We start from the raw sequence: 19,201 nt of genomic DNA, 5'->3' as shown, positions 1-19,201 counted from the left end.
GGACAAGACGCCTCTTGAGGTTCTTTTGTCAAGCGAGGCATCTCAGCTAAAGGTCAGCAATATGCTGATTTGTTGATGTACTCCGTCACTCCCGAGAAAAGTTGAAAACTCAGTCTCGCCATGAGAAGATGTTGACTGGCGAGGCCGCAAGGGCGTACGCCCCCTGGGTGTCATGCAAACTTTGCGCGGGATGAGGATCATATCCCCTGTCCAAGATGCAGCCTATAATTCGGTTGTAACCGATGGATGAGTGCCCAAACCTTGTCATCGTTGCACCATCTGCATCAGATCTCACGCACTGAACTGCAGCTCCCGGCTACTGTTGAGTTCAACGTGTGGTTTGTGGATGATCATGACAATTTCTTACCTGCAAGGTAACAGATTAGGTTATCATGCAACGGGATATCATAAGAACTCTCAGAGTATGTCGTGAGAATGGGGCTTTGTGGTGTTTATTGTGTCCATCAAGGTGAGACATTCGAGGAAGGAAGATTCGGGAACGATGAGAAGACCACATCATGGCGCTGGAGAAGTTCCAGCAGCGTGCGAATCACGGAATATGCACCTGCACGGCGATACATATCCTCCTGGAGCTACAGTTCCCAATCAATGCCAAGAACCACCGAAGTCTTGAATGAGGTCGGTTAGTCAGGTGGAATCTCGATGCAACTTCCCCCCAGCGAAGGAATCATCGTAGTGTCCGGTGAGGCACGACCAAGGTTGAGCTTAAACGGCAATTGGGGCGACAAACCCCTTCTCTTTTGGAATATTCCTAAGTTGTACGTATTTGAGCGGAGGAAAGTGCGACATTGATTGCATGTACGTGAGGATGAGGCAGGAGACATCGATGAACGAGATGAGATGAGGTTCGTGACTTGGACACACGAATGTGACTTGGGAATGACGCTATATCAGGAACAATGCGATTATATCACTTTTTACTGAGAGAGTATCATGTCCACGGCATTTCCGCAATGAGATATCCATATCTCAAATGAATAAAAGCCATGCTGTTCCTCTCGTGGGTGAAGGGTAGTCGCGAACGCGTGAGAGGTCGCCCGCAAAGCTCAGTCGACGCCCCACGGGATTAAACTGGGTCCCGATGCCAAAATTTTCCCACTTCGAGTCTTCGACATCTTGTCCTCAGATCGCGTCATCGGCCGAGTGGACCACAAACAGAAACTATGACACAGAACTTTCTGCACCAGGCCACTGGGACTCTGGGATGGGAAACCCTTGTGCTTGTCCCTTGACAGTTTGAGAGAAGAAGCTAGGGTCTTGGGGGCCATGTTGGGGGGGTCCAAAGAGGGTCTCGAAGTCTCGAAGAAGCCGTCCAAGAGCTCCAGATGCTCACAGCTCCATGGTCTCACAAGTAAATCTCGCATGCGGATACTCTCGGCGCACCACTGACGGTTAGACTCTCGAGTCTCCAGAGCCTCCTAATCCTTGGAAGGTACGATGACCTGGGGGACTTTTTGGTTTTTTGGCTCGGCATTATACATGGGTTCCTACGCGGCGCAACCTCAACTGCTCACCCCCAAGACAACCACCTATCCCGAGCCGATTCGACCCAGATGAATATCTCGCCATATGGCGCCAACTCGGTGTAAATAAGACGTGATCTGATTGGCGGGGCCAGCTCTGCGACAGACATAAAGTCTTCTGGTGGCCTTCTAATTTCGACGTTCTCTCGGATCGTCTTCCGTTCTTCAGTCTTCCGTCTCCATCTGGTGTCTTTTCCTGATCTCTGATCGTTTAAAACCACGACGACAGGATTGATCCACCATCATCACATCGACAAGATGTCCAAGCTCTTGAACAAGTTTGGCACCTCGTCGTCGGCCACTGCCGCCGACGGTGACCACAGCGAGCATGGTGGTCTGCCTGCCGCGACGACCTACGACAGCGAAGTTGGTTAGTCGTTGTCGCGAAGCCTGGGCGCGGAGCAATCTCCGTGTGCCGCCACACTACGGAGTACCACCGGCATGCTAATTCATGATCCCAGGCCGCATCGAGCACGCCCGCGAAAATAAGCGAAAAATTGGTGTCACCACCGCCATCTTCCTGATCGTCAACCGTGTCGTTGGTACTGGTATCTTTGCGACGCCCGGAACCATCTTTGCACTCTCGGGCAGTGTCGGTCTCTCTCTCTTCATCTGGGTTGCCGGCATGATTATCGCCCTCGCCGGTACCGCCGTCTACCTCGAATGGGGAACCGCAATTCCCAAGAACGGAGGAGAGAAGAACTATCTCGAATACGTCTTCCGCAAGCCCAAGTTCCTGACCACGGGTCTCTACACCGGATACGTCATCCTGCTCGGCTGGGCCAGTGGTAACTCTGTCGTCTTTGGCGAGTACATCCTTCACGCCGCCGAGGTCGAGGTCGACCGCTGGAACCAGCGCGCGATCGGTCTTGCTTGCATCACCACCGCCTTTTTGATCCACGGCCTTGCCCTTAACTGGGGTCTGCGCCTGCAGAATCTCCTCGGAACCATCAAGCTGATTATCATCGTCATCATCATCCTTTGCGGCTTCATTGCCCTCGGTGGCCACGTCAAGCTGCCCGAAGACCAAAAGCCCAAGAACTTCCAAAACGCATTCGAGGGTACCACCGGCAGCCCCTACGGTGTCGTCACTGCTCTCTACAACGTTATCTGGAGTTACATTGGATACAGCAACGCCAACTACGCCCTCAGCGAGACCAAGAACCCTGTCCGTACCCTCAAGATCGCTGCCCCTGTCGGGATTATCACCATCTCCATCCTGTACATGCTAGTCAACGTAGCCTACTTCGCCGCCGTCCCCAGAGAGGAGATCCTCGAGGGTGGTCGCCTTGTTGCGGCATCCCTTTTCCGTAACGTCATGGGCGGTACTGCCGAACGTGCTCTTTCAGTCTTTGTCGCCCTGTCCGCCTTTGGCAACGTTCTCAGCGTAATCTTCTCCCAGGGCCGTCTTGTCCAGGAGCTTGGTCGCGAGGGTATCCTGCCTTGGTCGCGCTTCTTCGCCAGCAACAGACCCCTTAACGCTCCCTTGGCAGGTCTCTTTGAGCACTGGTTGATTTGCGTCATCACCATGCTTGCTCCCCCTCCTGGTAAGAAAACCCGATCGACATCTGTGTCATGATCCTTGTTTACTAACACATCTGCAGGTGATGCATACAACTTCATCCTCAACCTCATCAGTTACCCCCTCGCCATCATCAACGTCTTCGTCGCCGGCGGTCTTGCTTACCTCTACCTCAACCGCAAGGAATGGAACTGGAACCCTCCCATTAGCGCCAGCCTGCCTGCCGTCATCTTCTTTATGCTCAGCAACGTCTATCTCGTCATCGCACCCTTTGTGCCCCCCGAAGAGGGCCAGAACGTCTACGAGAGCCTTCCCTACTACCTCCACTGCGTCGTCGGTATCGCCATCATCGTTGCTGGTGGTCTCTACTGGGTCGTTTGGGCCAAGATCCTGCCCAAGATTGGCAAGTACGAGTTAGTTCGTGAGACTGTTGTCGATGAGATTGATGGGTGGGAGAGAAATGTGTTCTTCCGCAGACCTTTTGGCGAGTCCGTCCCTTCGGAGCGTCATGTTGGGTCGCCGGAGCCCGAGGTGGCCAAGTAAACGCCGCTTGACGCCTGCTATGATAAAGCACCATCACTATACATCGTTTTAATTATACCCTAGAAGCATAATACAATACTTTCATGTTCTCAAGCTCGACATAGGTGTGAAATTGAACTGCTAGATTGCGCAAAGATCAATGCCAACTATCTTGTCAGTCACAATAGTTACAAAACCACGAACATTAAATGTTGGTGTTCGGTTCCTGGACTACCTACTAGGTAAGATAAATATGCATTCCCGTTGTTATAGAAGATTATATACACTCAGAGAGCACGTGTACAGACGCAAAGCAAACTACCAGACCTGGCCCGAATTCCATCCACCCATTTCTTTTAAGCATCAGATGTCGTCTTGTCAAATTACCAGGCCTTGCTGAGTAGGGACATGTTTTGTGCACTTCAGCCTTCCACACTTAGAAACCTGAGCCTCCATCTCGTCCACTACATTCTCAGCGTAGCCCGTGGAATTCAGGCAACTTCTAAGCTCAGGGCATTGTCTTGGAAGTATGATTCCCCACGCTGTTATCATGCAAGGGTATGGGATTGTGCATTTGGTTGGCGCGTCGGACTGAACATTCCGCCGACATTTAGCCAATGAGACGTTACTCCTAAGCGAGAATTTATTGACAGAAGAAAGGCTTCATCCCCAAGTAAGGTCATGCAGCCGAGGTGCAGCTTATGTCAGCTCAGCTAGAAATGTCGACTGGTGAGACAAACGCGATCTGATACATCAAGCATGACTGTGGCATCTAGGAAGTTAATAAGTATGCGGCTGAACGCTTGATCTGCCCATGAACAACAAGACCTATCCCTCGCTTCGTTCCATGTTCCCCTTTCTCACTCAATCGAGTTCAGGTGTATTCGAATGGCGTCAGCGCAGCCTACTCAGATGGAGCAAGTTCTTCAACGGCTCGTTGATAATCTGGCTGAATTGACCAGAATCCTATCGGATCAGCAAAGCCCCGATCACACACAAAATGATCAACTGGTCGCCCCAGACATCGCGGAGTTTCAGAATAGTGCAGAAGTGTCGTTACAGTCCCAACTCGAGATTGCGACGGCCTCGAGAGCGTCGCCAACAATCACTTCGAACGCCTCAGCTGAGGTCCTGACCACTGCCAATGTGTCAACAGGTGCCGCGTCAAGTACGGTAGGAAATGCGGCAGAGCCTGGTCCACTGCTCCCCAATGCCACAACTTCCGAACCCAGGAACGTCGATGAATGGATTACGAGTCACCTTGATCCCAATGACCTGATGAAGTTGTTCGGGGACAATGGCGTAGATTGGCTGCGGGATCATCCAGTATTTGGTTTGATGACGTTGAAATTAGACTTGAAAGCAGTCTGCGCTCCAAGCTCCATCGTTAAGGAGTTCACCGAAGACAACCTCCGCATAGGCTTTTGGCGACAGTATTTTGAGGTCACACAAAACCACTACACGTACTATAATTATCAGGCCCAAGTTTCAGCTCATCGACATTCCATCCCTAGAGGGAGGAGATACGCGGGAGCTCTCAGCGTGCGTGATGTCAAGGGTTAAAAGCCTTTGCCAGCCTGACCTTGAAAGCATACTTCATGGGGGTCGTCGACTTTTGCTTCCATTTCAAGGGCCATTCAGCTCGGGAGGTATATGCTACTCCGTTGACCCGGCCGGCAGACAATTTCCCCTAAGCCAAATTGTTTGTAGAACATGAAACATCCAGACACATTGGGCCTTCTCTAGACTGATTGGATTTCAGCACTACGCCGAAAACTCCCTGGGAAAAGTATGGTATGTTGATGTGTCTTCCCTTATTATGATCTGTTCAGTACAGTGTCATCGTACCTTACTGACACTCGCCAACGGATAGGATGGTGAAGTCACGAGTTCTCAGGAGATCGACATTGAGCTTATCTGTCTTGGCATCTCTGTCGAGTTGGTTTTCGATTGCCAACTCTGAACAAACTGTTCGGCTAATTTCATCTTACATCCTTCCTCGCCACATTTCAACCCATCCACCATCGACTTGTCAATTGTTTCCACAGCCGCCCGATACGGCGGATAATACTGGAAGGTCCATACCTGTAAGACTGGCCTTCGAAATCAGCTACTCGGTTCCGATGATACATTACCCGGATATATGGTTGTTGTTGTTGTTGTTCTATTTAACGCCATGGCGGCAAGGGCGCAGCCGCCCTTGCGGCAGACCTCCCGGAGGGTATGTGGCGTGAAGGGTCGCAGGTTCTAGCTATATACTATATAGTACACGCCGTATCCTGACGTCCTCCAAATCTTGCTCGTGAGCTACTATGTGTTCTATCCATCCCTAGTTCCCACTGGTGCCCTAGTTCCGTTATAACCATCTGGTTTCTTAATAGAGGTAGTTTGTCGTTTGGAGGATAGGTTATGACCTATCTCCTAGTACCGCGGGCAGATCTTCTGGAAGAAGTCTGTCACGCAGGAGGAAGGCCTGGAAGCCTTCAGAGTCAGTGATTAGCCCCTTGAAGTAGCGATCGAGGGACCCTATAGGTCCTACGGGCTCCTGGCGGCTGTAGGGGTAGAGGGTGGGCCACTGTTGCCTCCTCAGTAGGGTCTTTCGGCAGTAGACTAGATGGTCTGCCTCCTTAACCCATCCACAGGAGCAGGTTAGTAGTGCTTCTGTGTGGTTAAAGCGTTGGTGATATTGTTTAAAGTCCCCGTGGCCTGACCGTGCCGCGAGGAAGTGATGAAGGGCAGCCCTAGGAAGGCCAAGTTCAGGAGGGCAAGCAAGGGTGGCCTTGAGCCCTAGTTGGGTATAGCGGGGAGTTGCCTCTTGTTTCCACCATCGTCTATATTGGCGTCTTGGCCGCTCTTTAGCAAGCCACTTAATACCTGATAGAGTAGCTAGTTGGCCCCTAGGGACTGGTAGAGTTGTTCCCTCCTTAGCTAGGCTGTCTGCTTCTTCGTTTCCTTTAATATCTTGGTGCCCCGGGGACCAATGGGTTTCGTATATCGTATATCCTAGCTACCTCCTGGATTTCTAATAGTATCTTTGGGCCTCAACATCTCGTAGATGCGACAAGCACCTTTTCCTCACTAAATCAACCTAGTCAGGCCAGACCAGGTAAGAAGGGTACAACAGTTTTCGGCGTATCAGTCTTTTCGGCAACAGATTTCCTCTTTTCTATCATAGAAAAAATCAACGCTGTTCCACTGGCCAAGTATTCGGATCTGAAAGCTAAGCAGATCACGGTCATGGATAAATGGAGAGGTCTCATATCAGATGCACGAAGATCCAACGTCCTTGAAAGATCAACCCTGGTGGTGACGTTGAACGAGATGTCCCCAGATGCGAAATACACCATGGTTGTTTTGTGTAACGACAAAGTTGAGAGAATTTCCGTCTCTGAAGCACTCGCCAAACTGGGACAACCGCTACAGCTTTCTGGAGTCAATCACTACTTACTTTATGTTGCTACGCTCATGGATACCTGGGAGAAGCGATGGAACGAGATCTTAGATATCATTGAGGTTGAAAATTCCATACAGGTCAGTACAAGATTTGATTTTCCGATTCTCAGGCGTTGCTTCACGCTGCATCAAAAATCCACTATACAAGAAGATGTTGTTAATGCCCTTGGCCCTTGCAGATGCACGAACTGCAGGATGCACGAAGACTCGACGAACTGATGTTCGATCGGTCATTTGAAGTTTCCCGGAGATACTTCTCTATGCTCCAATTTCTTCAGCTAGCGTCCAAGTCGCTGCAAAAGCCAATTGCCAGCTTTGAAGCAGCACATCGCCATTTCACGTCACAGGTCACCTCCAACGCTCAGAACCCGCGCGGCAGAGGGTGGACTGACATTATGAGTAACTGGGAGAAGGTCGCCAGGTCTGTTAGCACAGTAACAGCAAACCTTCGCAGCCGTGTCGATCAGCAGATTGAACAGGTCAAAAGTCACCAAGAAAGTGTGAGTGCACTCTAGCTTCTCGGATATGTTTCCTTTCAGTTCCCAAGGGTCCACACTAAAGATCCTCAGATGTTTAACGCGACATCTTTGCGAGAGACAAATAACGGCATGGCGCTGAACAGGTCTGTGTACGTGCTCACTGCTATAACATTTTTATATACTCCGGTTGCATTCATGGCGATCAGTACCCAGAGATTGAGCTAAGGCGTCCCGACCATCACGGAATACTAACTACTTCTACTTTGAAGATCTTCTGGGCTCTCCCATTTCTTAACAATACTTCTGAAGGAGGCGATAGCAAGGTACCCCGCGGGTTTCGAACAAGCTTCATCTTAGTACCCGTTCTCACTTATGTTGTTTCCCTATTTATGTCCCTCTTCATTGGATCTTCTCGATTTCGTCGAATTATAAACCAGAGCCTCGCAGGATACTGGGCCTATTTGACCGACATATTCGGCCCATTCAAGTATCACTGGGACCTATTTTTGGCAAACAGTGAACTCATACGAGTTGGAATTCGGTGGATTCGTCGAATTAGAGCAACAATTACATTTGCACCAGCTCGAAAACACACTCAGGAGATGCCTGCGATGGATAGAAGCCAGGGCCAGACGCAGCAAGATCCCGAAGCAGCTTAGTTACACGTAGTTGTAGTTCTAATTGGATGATGGCAACCTAAACCACAAACCGAACTTCGTTAGATCTTGTACGGCCAACATGGTTTTGAACTGCTTGCGTGGGATGATATGTTCCAATGCTATATGAATCTCGGAAAGAGTAGTGGCTCGAATGTTGGAATGACCTAAACCTTGTTTTTACGTTTTCTACATTGCAATAGTACAGCACCAACACTGAGTGAGATTTAGTATCCAGTCAGCCGATCTGAGACAAAGCATCACCGGACAGGAATGAAAGAGGATAATTTACCTTCAGGGTCATTTGTACACTGGCGTCGGGACTCGACGTAATCCAGCAGTCGGTATCGTTTTGACCCGACCCAGCTGGGCAGGGAAATCCTCCAAGCTTGGCTTTTGCTTCACAGTCTGCCGTCGAGTCCTAAAGAGAACCAAGATTAGACCATGTTTCTGTTCGAAATATTTCAAGATTTAGACTAACGCAATTGACTGTCTCCGGCTGGCATGTTACCGGTGTGATACCGTTGCTCTGGGCAAGGGATCCAACGGCGAGGAAAGAAAGCAATGTGATGCTTGCGGTGAATGAACGCATGGTATCTTGGTTTCAGTCTCAGTAATTAAAATTGCTTGGAGGAATAACACTGAAAATGATTGATACTTGATAGTCGGAAGTTTGGGAACACTCGTAAGATTAGGTGTGTAGTAGAGGTTGTTGGTGGACTCATGACCTCTTTATCCCCAAGATTCGGACAATTAAAGTTGAGTCTAAATATTGCGTTCTACGTCAACGATACTAGTCCGAGCGATCTGACTCCGGTTTTAAAACATCGATTCGATGATCTCTGACAGCGGGCTTCTAAACGGGCCCGAAAGTCACGGCCAAGGCTTCATAAGGCTACTGGCTATAGACCATTCTTAAGGCGAATTGTATTTCCAGTCGTTCCTAGACTTAAGCAGGCGCCCCCTCATGACCGTTTTTGAAGGTTATTGGGCGGACTACGAATGGACAGAAACTGTAAACTCGGTTTCGGCGGATGGCATGTTTCCTTGACTCAGATCTCCCCAGCATTCTACTATAAATGACTTTTGCCCGCGCCACGGCCAAGATAATGCATCAGCTGATGGCTTACGGATTACGGGGAGCTAGGAAGTCTCTCGAATTGTCAAGTTGCACTCATGGTGAAATGGAGATGAGGACTCAGAGGCTCTGAATCTCAGGCATAGACCTTGAATTATCGAACCATCTTCCCATGTCAACTATACTAAATCTACCGCGCTTTAAGCTCGCTTCTTCAAAGGCCAGGCAAAGGCACCCAGGAAGAGCAAAACATGAAAGAGCCCAAGAACAGAATGAGCGACTCATAACGGCCCATCCCGTACCCCCCACTCACCGGCTTGGTTAATAATCCAGCGGTAATCGGACCCGTAGCCAAGTTTCCGATTCCCTTGCCAAATGCCATCATGCTGTATACGGGCTGTGGGTCGTCGGAAAGCATCGCCCCAAACTTCGGCCAGCTGATGAGGAAGCCTCCAGCAAACATGCCAAAGACCAGTGCAAAAATGACCAATAGTGGCAGGGAGTGGGCGAATCCCCAGAGTATAAACGCCGCAACCGCTGACGTGAAAGAAGAAACGAAAATGAGCATAAAGACATTGTTCGTGTGATCAGAAAGCCATCCGAAACCAATCTGTCCGAAAACGGTTGCCAAGTTGTGGGCTGCAAGGAGAAGCGCTCCCATGGTACCCGATAGCACAATGGCACTGGCGTAAGAAGGCAGATACAGGGACGGGATGTAGTAAGCGAAGCTCTGGAACAGGTTCGAGAGCGCGAAGCAGTAGAAGAGAGGTTGCCTCAGGAAGCTGATATCGAACATCCGCATGGCACCGTGGGGCGACGGTGGCAGTCGGCCCTTGATCATGTGCAAGACGGGTGCAACACCAAGGAACTGAGCGACGGGAACAGCACGTAGTGTAGTCTGGTAGCCGTACTTCGACAGCAATAGTTGCAGCAGAAACGGCATTCCCACACCGCTGAATCCGCCGCCAGCGTAAAGAACGCCGTATGCGAGGCCACGCCGGGCGACGAACCACTCATTGAGCATTCGCAGCACCGGGAAGTAGAGCATCAGGAATCCGAAGCCGTAGAGTACGCCCTGGGTTGCGATGAGCCTCGCGACGGAGGTAGCGAAAGATGCGCCGACCAGAGACGCAATACACATTGCCCAGCCGCTAACAACCATGTGCTTTTGGTAGCGATGGAATATCTTCACTAACGGGGCGGCGAGGGGGGCTCCCAGGAAGTAGATACTGGTGGATACTGTGCCAATGACAGCGATGTTGGAGTCGCCCTTGAATTCTGGTTGAGAGGAATAGTATTCCTGGAAGACACCAAAGGTCAAGGGGAATCCTGGCCAGGTTAGTGACGCCGTCGGAAAATCGAATGCCCAAGAACTTCAATTGCCCCAAAGCAGAGCTTCAATAACGAAGCTGGAAAGCAACAACTTCCATGCGGCTGCGCCCTTGTCGGTTGGCGGCATAGTGTGGATCAAGGTATTCCCGTCCTCCTCATCAGTCTGCGGCGCCGGGGCGGCAGCGCCGGAGTTCGGCATCGGGCGCAGCTCAACCGACATCTTGAATGGAGCACCGAATCACGAACGATGTCTTCTAGAATAGGCCTTACTTTGAAGAATTTCCGTGACGGCTTCTTCTGATGTTCTCCTGATCCCCTTGGGGTAGTCTAGGTTTCTATGACAAAGAGTCTTGAAAAGCCGACACCGGTGCCGGACCGGGACGGCTTCCGATTGTGGGGTAGTAACACTGGGTCAAGAGTCTTTTTCACATGAAAAGGCGCACGCCTTTCCTAGTTGGTGAGGTACTTTTGATCGCTTCGAGTTATGCGGTCTAATAGGTTTTGTAAAAAGTAATTGTATTGTGTGCAACAGGATAGAACACTTGACTTTTCTGTTGTTTGCGTTAATCTCAGGTTGGTAAGTAGTTTTCTACAATGTTGTCAAGTGATTTCGATCTAATTCTCACTATATCTCTAGCCGAGCTCCAGCTTCGAGCCGGAGTATCTCTCTCATTAAACTACACCAATCACCAATTGACTACCTCAAGTTTTGGCGATCTTTGGTGTATTTTATGTCAACCTTAGAGATGTCTTGACACACAAAGTACGATCCAAGTCGCGCCTGTGGGTGGGTTTGCATCAGACTTAGACGTGTTGCCCAAAGACAGGACCTTCTATTAATACCAAATTGACGGCGGTACGACTTCACTTATTTAGGCAGTACTCTCTGAAGCGTCTGTTTAAGCGCTCATCAATACGGCGGTTAACTATGAATCATCCTGAGTAATGGGATCTGCGAGCCCTCAATTGGTTGAAATGCCAATCCTTCAATGTGCCCGATGCAGTCGCGTAAGCTCGCTGGCCGGCATGACTCATTGGTCCCTGAACCGTCAAACGGCGCCCTTTGAAGTTTTCCCCAATGAATGAGGTACACCCACCCACATTTTCCTCTTATCAACTCATATGGTTTTGTCTGACCTTTCTTTACGATAGAGCATAGCGAAAAATAAATAGAGAAAGACTCACCTTTCCTTCGCCGTCTGAGCTACGCAACTTACATTTATCCTGATCAAGGCAGTCTACTGTCAAGTCATTTGCAAGTTTCAGCGCAGCGCCACAGGTCTCAACATAGAGCTCTATCGCCGCAACAACATCCCATCGAGCAATCCGCCGAACTGAGAATGACAAAGACTAGCCTTTTCGAAGACTATGTGGTCACAGACAGAGGCGGTGTTGTCGAAAACAGACACGCAGTTCACGCCGCAGTTGTCGATGCCAGCGGTAAAATCCTCTATGCAGTCGGTAGCCCTTCGAGGATGACGCTGGCTCGCTCCGCATCCAAGCCAGCGCAAGCTCTCGCAGTGCTCGAAACTCCGGACTTTGAAAAATATGGCTTCGACGGCGCCGATGTAGCCCTAATGTGCGCATCTCACAATAGCGAAGACCGGCATGTTTCCAGGGCGAGGTCAATGTTATCCAAGGTCGGGGCGCAAGAGTCGGACCTTCGTTGCGGCGGCCACCCTTCCATCTGCCCGGTGCTCGATAAATTGTGGATTAGAGCCGGGTTCACGCCAACGGAGATCAACAACAACTGTTCCGGGAAACACGCGGGTATGCTGGGGGGCGCAAAGGCTCTCGGTGCGAGCTTTGAGGGCTATCACCTCCCTCACCATCCGATCCAGGTCAAGGTCAAGCAAGTTGTCGAAGACTTGAGCGGGCTCAGCGGAGACGAGATCAAGTGGGCAATTGATGGTTGTAATCTTCCTGCGCCCGGGCAACCTCTCTACTCCATGGGTCGCATGTATGCTGCATTTGCCGCGGCTGCGGATGCTGTCGAGAGGGAAGATGCCGTCCAGTCCACGAGAACGAGATACATGGCCGACATTTACAACGCCATGTCAACGTACCCCGAAATGGTTGGCGGAGAAGGGCGTTTCTGTACAGTGCTCATGGAAGCTTTCGAAGGCGGCCTTTTCGGCAAAGTTGGCGCAGACGGGTGCTACACCATCGGTATCCAAGCATCAGAGTCAACGAAGGAACTTGGCGCGGAGGGTGCTGTCGGCATTGCGGTCAAGATCGAAGACGGGAGTCTCGAAATCCTCTATGCCGCGGTCCCAGAGATATTGGAACAGCTTCAAATTGGGACAACAGAGATGCGACGGAAACTAGCTGGCTTCCAGCATCTGAAGCGTGTCAATAGCATGGGCGTTGAGACGGGCCAGGTCTCACACTCTTTCAACGTTCGCCACGTGGTTTGAGTTGTATTACTTACAGTAGGAGTAACCTGCTGGATATGGCTGACATGGATTGATAAGAGTGATAGATCGTTGCTTTCTCTCACCTCATGATGGAGCAGGATAGATGAGGCATTACGAAGCAATTGCGGAGTGACTCATAGTCACTCATGATCAATTATTCAATCTTCAATGGAGTGAGATAGTATCCCGACAACCCGACATCCCGACATCTTCCCTCAACTGCAGATGAATCAGTTGAGTGAAACCAGCCGCCCGGGTTTAAGCCTGGGATGCATAACGTGGTTGATAAGCGAGTGGATCAGACAAGCGAGTGGATCAGCCGACCGCGACCACAGCACATTTGCGACCGATACGCAGCACTAAGAAAAGTAATTCAATTGAAACTATTTAAGATCCTCTTCTTCAGACATTTCTTCAGCAAATTGACATGTTCGTGCATTATGACCAGTGTTCCCACAGACGCCACATCGCCGTTGGCCCGTCTCGGTCCTCGGTCGGCGACCACTACTCCGGCGTGTTTCCTCCTCGATCTGAGCTGTTGCTTCTCTCTGCGACTGAAGGTCCTCAGCCTCAGCTATAGTAAGACTTCCTCCTTGTCTGAGACGTGTTTTCTTAGCCCTCCGGCGCCGGCTTAGTAGGTTGTTTTCCTCACGAAGGATTTTGTTCTCAGACCTTAATAACGCAATCTGGTGCATAAATCCACGCGCCCCCTTTGATAGATGCTCAACAGCTTCAATAATTGAAGTTGGTGAGCTATTCTGATGGCGGGAGATCCTCCTTTTGATGAGTTCAGACTGAGAAGATGCTTCTGTTGGGTTGTTTGGCGTCTGAGAAGTCCACGCAGGGGGTGTTGTTGGGAGGGATCCTGGAGGTGTTGGAGTGTGTAACCTGATATCAAGCTTTGAAAGCACACTTTCGGCACTCAAAGGGACAAGCCCAGCCCCTCTGAAACCTCCCTGAATGTTCTTTTCCGTAATAGCTTGGGCAAAAGCCTCGCGAAACGCAGGGAAGAAGTCTTCCTTTGTAATATGCGTATTACCCCGGCGCATCTTATCCTCAATTTGTCGACCATAAGCCGTCTTTAGTGGCCCAAAGCACCCAACGTCTAAGGGCTGAAGCAGATGAGACGAATGGGCCGGCATACAGAGTGTGACGATATTGTTTTCCTTGCAATATATCTCGAAGTCGGCAGCGTGGTGACTTTCATGCCCATCGACGACGAGGAGGCGATAACTGCCAGTTGCACGCAGTTTTGTATGCCGATCAAAGTGCTGGAGCCAATCTAGGCCTCTTTCGTTTGTTGTCCATCCGTTGTCAGACGTTGCAATGACCCAGTCGCGTGGGAGATTGGTTTCCGTGTACCAGGTGGAGAGGTGATATTGGCCTGCAACGATGATATACGGCGGGACGCTGTAGCCCGACGAACTAATGGCCTGAATGACTGTAACCCATTCACGGTCACCAGGCTGCATCATTTTCGTGTTTGAACGCCTTTCGGCGCTCGTGACGACCATCCCAGATGCAATATGGCCCATCATAAACCCAGTCTCATCAAAGTTATAGATATCAGAGTCCACAATACCATATTTCGCGATTGTGTTCGCCACAAGGCGAAACCACGCGTTTATGGCGTTTGGATCTTCGCATTGGGCCCTCTTGTAGTCGTACCTGCGAAAAAAGCGCGTCTGGAGCTGTGGTTGTCGCTTGACGAAGTTCGAAGCCCAGCGCTTCCCAACTGGGGGCGCGTTGCGGTCGGCGAGCAGTCGATTAGCCATTTCTTCCACACCTCTAATGCGGGGAGGGAATGATCGGGAATCTAGGTCGAGAATATACTCAACTAGCTTCTCTTCTTCAAGCGTAGTCAAATTCCGCGATCTAGGCATAGTGTCGCGTCGTGATAACTTTCCCCTTAGACGATGGCGTAAGGTTGAGAAGGGTACTGAGTAGATCCGGGATGCCGCTCGGATACTAAGATTTGGTGTCGTTTTGATAGCCTGAACCGCTAAGGTTAGCTGGCCTTCATTACTTTGTGATGACATGCTTGGTTGTGGCGTAACGCCTATGAAGGGTGGAAGATATGTTGGTCGCGGTCGGCTGATCCACTCGCTTGTCTGATCCACTCGCTTATCAACCACGTTATTCTGAGGGACAGAAGTTTGGCCGACTGGTGTAAGCAAGCTTAGCAATCACACATCGAAACCATATGCACTTACTTGCACAGAAATGTCCCTCGTCTTATTCCCGCTCGTCGTCAGTGCACCCCCGCATCCAAGTACATGCAACTGCCAAGCCCAAGTGGCTGGCCTAGGTCGTGATGCTATACGAAACTCGCAGATGATGTATATATACCAAACATTTTCCCCTCTTGTCGCTGACTTCGATTCATCTTTTCCATCCTCACGTCGTTCTCATATCATCTGTCACACACAGCAACTCATTCAGATCGTCTCTGTCAACCCACGCATCATGTCTTCCATCGCCAGAGACGACAAGACGTCACCGTCCTTCATTCCGCTCGCCGGCCTAGCTCAGGACGGCTGGTCCACAGAGGATGAAGCAACAGCAACTTGCCTCTGCGGCGCCGTTCAACTTTCATTCGTAAGTCTTCACATCCATTCCTCCCAAATAACAAAATTCGAGACCAAGACCAAGAACCACCATACTAACAGCCCCAACCAGCCAACCCAAGGTCGCGGCCTTCTCAACCGCTTCATCTGCCACTGCACAGACTGCCGCAAGATCTCCTCTTCCATGTTCTGCTCCAACTTCTCAGTTGCCGACAGCCACCTCCGCCACGTTCGCGGCAAGGACAACCTGAAATCTTTCATTCAGTCCCGCACCATCGCAACAGGCAACGACATGGCGAACCACTTTTGCGGCACCTGCGGCACGCTCATGTACCGCGTCAGCTCCGGCCTGCCTGGTATGAGCATTCTCAGACTCGGCACTGTTGATGACTTCCGTCTCGTGGAGACGAAGCTCAAGCCGCAGGTAGAGCAGTTTATCGACACGCGCGCATCTTGGTTGAAACCGGTTGATGGAGTTGTGCAATTGGACCGTATGCTTACTGAGCAGGATATCAAGAGTCTTTTATAGGCACATAGTCAATACAGCAATTCTTCCCCAATGGTAGAGCGCACAGGCAAGCAGCTAGATTGCATAATGATTTGGTCTCAGCCAGCGTCGCCCAATTGGTATCATCATATTGCTAGATATTCCTTCTTGTCCTCAATCTGGTCCGTCCTTCCATCCTTTAGGTAGAAATGCACCCTTTTCCGTGGGGGAACCGTAGCTTCCGCGGGTCCCCGAATGTTCATCTCGACTATGCGCCTCTCCTGCGGCACAAACCCGTTGCCTCCTTCATCGGAAGAAATCAAAGCGTCCAAGTCAGTAGTCCCGTCAAGGGTGATATCATGCTCAATCTCAATCACTCGTTGCGCTATTGATCACGTCAACTTCCTCTCCCAAATGTTCCTCTCGGGTTGCATGAGCTTCTTCATCAGTCTTGGCGCCTCGAGCCGCAATTTTAGTTGACGGCACCTGGTGATGGCCATGAAAAGGAGAGAGCTGTAGCCCAGTTCCAGAACGCTTTCAGTGTCCCAGCCTGCTGAGGACTTTGACGAGGACGGTGCGGGTTCTGCCTGCGATGCGAGGACGACTACGGCGCGGAACTTGTCCGTGTGCTCGTCGTACACACATTCGCCCGCTTCCCCCTTGTCGGAACTCAAAAGCGCGATCTTGGCCACGAGATATCGAATATCCAATAATCGCACCATATCCTCCTCCCTGTTGGTATATCTCTCCTCCATCTTCAACTCCCTGTATGCCTTGTACTACGCATCGAGGTCAACGAGGATGAACTGCCGAGTCCACTTTGCGTCCGGTTCGGGGCCTTCCTGCCCGGGCTCGAGATGGCAATCATTGGCAGATTCCAAGTACCGAACTAGACGGACGTGTATGGTTAACAGTCGGGCATGTGCTTCTGCAACATTCTGGAGTCGGTTGGTAGATGTGGATATGGGCTTGCGCACAGTCGGAAACGTCGCGGGATTGATGCCGTAGCGGTATGGAACGATGCTCAACTGCCGCATAACCAGTGTCACATGATTCCGCAGAAAGTCAGACTCATTATGTATCTCGTTCAGGATGTTGATCCCGTGCCGGCAGTGGGTAGCCGCGTCTTTCGGGTTCCGGCGGAGCAGCTCTATGCAGATGAAGAGAACGCAGACGAAGAGGATCAGCGCGCGGTCCGTCGTCGTGCGGAGAAGCTTGATTGCCTCGTTGTAGTGCCACACAGCAAAGGGACTTGCTTCCCACGCTCCCTTGCTGAAAGTCTCGTACACGGAGCTGAGCGCCAGCACGGCGTGGCTAGCAACAGGCTCCTGGTCCAACATCTGGATCACGACGTTGGTCCAGAAGTACGATTTGAGGGACCCAGCAAAAACCGGCGCGGTGACCTTGCGATAGAAGTCCATCGTTTGTTCGGCGTAGACGATGCTGGCCCTGCTCGGCTGTGCGGCCCGGATCGAAGATGCGTCATTCACAGGGCATGACCTCAAAAGTTGCGCCCAGTAGTATGTCGTCGTCGGTGGGGAGATGTAGCCGTCACATCTACGGCCGGCGGAGATGCATCTCGCGCAAGAGGGACGCGCCTCATCGCACTTGATACGCCGGATTTTGCAGGTTGTACAACCCGTCTTTACTATTTGTGTGCCAATTCGGGCCATGGCGGGTTGGTCGACTCAAAGGTTGACTAGATGGCCGCGACAGGTCAGGCGTGAAGCAATTCCATTGTATGAGCTCGTTTCAACTTGGTCGTCCAACAATAGGCGCGATATTGGTCCAGCCAAGAAGAACACGGGGAGTGAAAGTGCGGGGGTAACGTATTCGTTGTATCAATCATATAAATCCAATGGAAGGTAACTGCTGGCAACGTGAATCCTGTGTAGAGTAGCTTAAAGTGACAAAGTTTGAAAGCCAATGTTGTTCTTCGAGGTATAAGCAGCTCGCCTGACCTGGCCGCTCGGATGAACATCCGCAACAGTGAAGCGTTGGCGGCAAGTCTCGGCAGATATTGGTTTCGAAACGGAATAGCTGGGGATTTTAACGTGCTTGGGCAAGTTCGGATGCCGTGGGGCATTTAACGAACACACCAATAGTTCTTAGATATTGGAAGCTTTCTTGCCCGTGCCAGACTTGGTTTTTTGGGATGAAACCTTTCGGCTATCGGCGGCGTGCCAAACAGGAACATTGGTTTGCCAATAGTTGGAACTCTGATTGAACAAGGAACTATTCAGGGACGTTGAAGGAGCTGGCATCTTGGAATATGCCAGCGTTGAAGCGGCGGATCAGTGGCCTCCCTAGGCTCGAAGTAAGGTGGTTAAGAAAGCCACGTAAGTATGGAGGACTCAAAGTTACCTACCTTGTTAAGTTACTCTCCAGCTCACAGTCATAGTCTGGGATGCATTGATGAGCTGAATGAATATAGGGCTGAAGAACCAAGCAGCTGGTAAGCATAAATGCCGGCATCGAGGTTTGCAGAATCCACGGGATAATGTGTCTCGGTCTGGTGGAAGTGTTCACCGGTCACCGTTCACCTCGGGTCACCGCTCACCACCTCAAGGTGAGCTACTCACCGATCTGCCCCGGACTCACCGGATCGATGGTCTAGACCGTAATGGACCGCAAAATACTGCATTGAGACTAGCGCGGCAACTCAAGCGAGCCAACAGAGAGCTTCTTTGAGAATGGACCAATTGGAGCTAAGCTTTCTTCGGAAGCCTCCGGCCAGAGCGCTGCCCTCGTTGCGAATCCCCCCCTTCACCGCATTTCTTCGACGACACCCCGCAACTATTCCTGTAATTGCCACCTCCCATCTACCGTCCGCGGGTGCGCCATCGAACAGGTTCCGATATGACCTGATACACGTGGCGAATGCCGTCGAAATGCCACCCAATCGAACCCATCCAACATGACGCAGTTTCGCCCGCTGCGGCCACGGCCATTAGCCGAAGGGTCACCGGCCAACATCCGGCAGAATCCCGATTCTAACTCTGATCCCAACGCCGAATCTGGTACCGGTCTTGGTCCCCGTCCTGGGCCCGGCCGACCTAACATCAGCCTCCGCCGTCCCGCGCGGCCACGCAAGACCAACAGCGCCTGCGATCCGTGTCGCAGGCGAAAGACAAAGGTGGGGCT

The 19,201-nt window shown here is 51.1% G+C and overlaps 6 protein-coding genes across 6 annotated transcripts; 4 read left to right on the top strand and 2 right to left on the bottom strand.

The window, feature by feature from the left end:
- The first annotated feature begins 1,487 nt into the window (after nucleotides 1-1,487).
- BDP81DRAFT_385421 (amino acid permease) lies at nucleotides 1,488-3,695 on the top strand. The gene is made up of 3 exons (XM_060586981.1): nucleotides 1,488-1,914; nucleotides 2,006-3,091; nucleotides 3,149-3,695. The coding sequence occupies exons 1-3, from the start codon at nucleotides 1,803-1,805 to the stop codon at nucleotides 3,607-3,609; spliced, it is 1,659 nt and encodes a 552-aa protein (XP_060438907.1). The 5' UTR covers nucleotides 1,488-1,802; the 3' UTR covers nucleotides 3,610-3,695.
- Nucleotides 3,696-6,933: 3,238 nt separating this feature from the next.
- Nucleotides 6,934-7,877, top strand: BDP81DRAFT_454926 (uncharacterized protein; the record flags this gene model as incomplete). Its single annotated transcript, XM_060593008.1, has 4 exons — nucleotides 6,934-7,119; nucleotides 7,221-7,541; nucleotides 7,581-7,669; nucleotides 7,790-7,877. The coding sequence occupies 4 exons, from the start codon at nucleotides 6,934-6,936 to the stop codon at nucleotides 7,875-7,877; spliced, it is 684 nt and encodes a 227-aa protein (XP_060438906.1).
- Nucleotides 7,878-9,426: 1,549 nt separating this feature from the next.
- BDP81DRAFT_506356 (monocarboxylate transporter) lies at nucleotides 9,427-10,806 on the bottom strand (the record flags this gene model as incomplete). Its single annotated transcript, XM_060595661.1, has 2 exons — nucleotides 9,427-10,583; nucleotides 10,638-10,806. 2 exons carry the CDS (start codon nucleotides 10,804-10,806, stop codon nucleotides 9,469-9,471), a joined length of 1,284 nt encoding a protein of 427 aa, XP_060438905.1. The 3' UTR covers nucleotides 9,427-9,468.
- Nucleotides 10,807-11,714: 908 nt separating this feature from the next.
- Nucleotides 11,715-13,336, top strand: BDP81DRAFT_440472 (L-asparaginase II). The gene has a single exon (XM_060591512.1). It carries the CDS (start codon nucleotides 11,927-11,929, stop codon nucleotides 13,001-13,003), a length of 1,077 nt encoding a protein of 358 aa, XP_060438904.1. The 5' UTR covers nucleotides 11,715-11,926; the 3' UTR covers nucleotides 13,004-13,336.
- A 2,133-nt stretch (nucleotides 13,337-15,469) lies between these two features.
- On the top strand, nucleotides 15,470-16,099 carry BDP81DRAFT_333083 (Mss4-like protein; the record flags this gene model as incomplete). Its single annotated transcript, XM_060585646.1, has 2 exons — nucleotides 15,470-15,601; nucleotides 15,683-16,099. The coding sequence occupies 2 exons, from the start codon at nucleotides 15,470-15,472 to the stop codon at nucleotides 16,097-16,099; spliced, it is 549 nt and encodes a 182-aa protein (XP_060438903.1).
- Nucleotides 16,100-16,449: 350 nt separating this feature from the next.
- On the bottom strand, nucleotides 16,450-18,169 carry BDP81DRAFT_506351 (uncharacterized protein; the record flags this gene model as incomplete). Its single annotated transcript, XM_060595660.1, has 2 exons — nucleotides 16,855-18,169; nucleotides 16,450-16,830 (listed from the first exon to the last, which is right to left on the bottom strand). Exons 1-2 carry the CDS (start codon nucleotides 17,728-17,730, stop codon nucleotides 16,450-16,452), a joined length of 1,257 nt encoding a protein of 418 aa, XP_060438902.1. The 5' UTR covers nucleotides 17,731-18,169.
- Between the last annotated feature and the right edge of the window lie 1,032 nt (nucleotides 18,170-19,201).

Source organism: Colletotrichum phormii, assembly GCF_030913505.1.
Source record: "Colletotrichum phormii strain CBS 102054 chromosome Unknown BDP81scaffold_32, whole genome shotgun sequence".
In the NCBI taxonomy this organism is placed as follows: Eukaryota; Fungi; Ascomycota; class Sordariomycetes; order Glomerellales; family Glomerellaceae; genus Colletotrichum; species Colletotrichum phormii.
The sequence above is the reverse complement of the archived record's forward strand: the minus strand, read 5'-3'. Positions and strand labels throughout refer to the sequence as shown.

What these genes read in the sequence shown, in the direction of transcription:
- BDP81DRAFT_440472 (XM_060591512.1), top strand. Translation starts at nt 11,927, where the DNA reads ATGACAAAGACTAGCCTTTTCGAAGACTATGTGGTCACAGACAGAGGC.
- BDP81DRAFT_385421 (XM_060586981.1), top strand. Translation starts at nt 1,803, where the DNA reads ATGTCCAAGCTCTTGAACAAGTTTGGCACCTCGTCGTCGGCCACTGCC. An exon ending in GACCTACGACAGCGAAGTTG is followed by an intron (nt 1,915 to 2,005) that starts GTTAGTCGTTGT and finishes TCATGATCCCAG; the next exon opens with GCCGCATCGAGCACGCCCGC. An exon ending in CATGCTTGCTCCCCCTCCTG is followed by an intron (nt 3,092 to 3,148) that starts GTAAGAAAACCC and finishes ACACATCTGCAG; the next exon opens with GTGATGCATACAACTTCATC.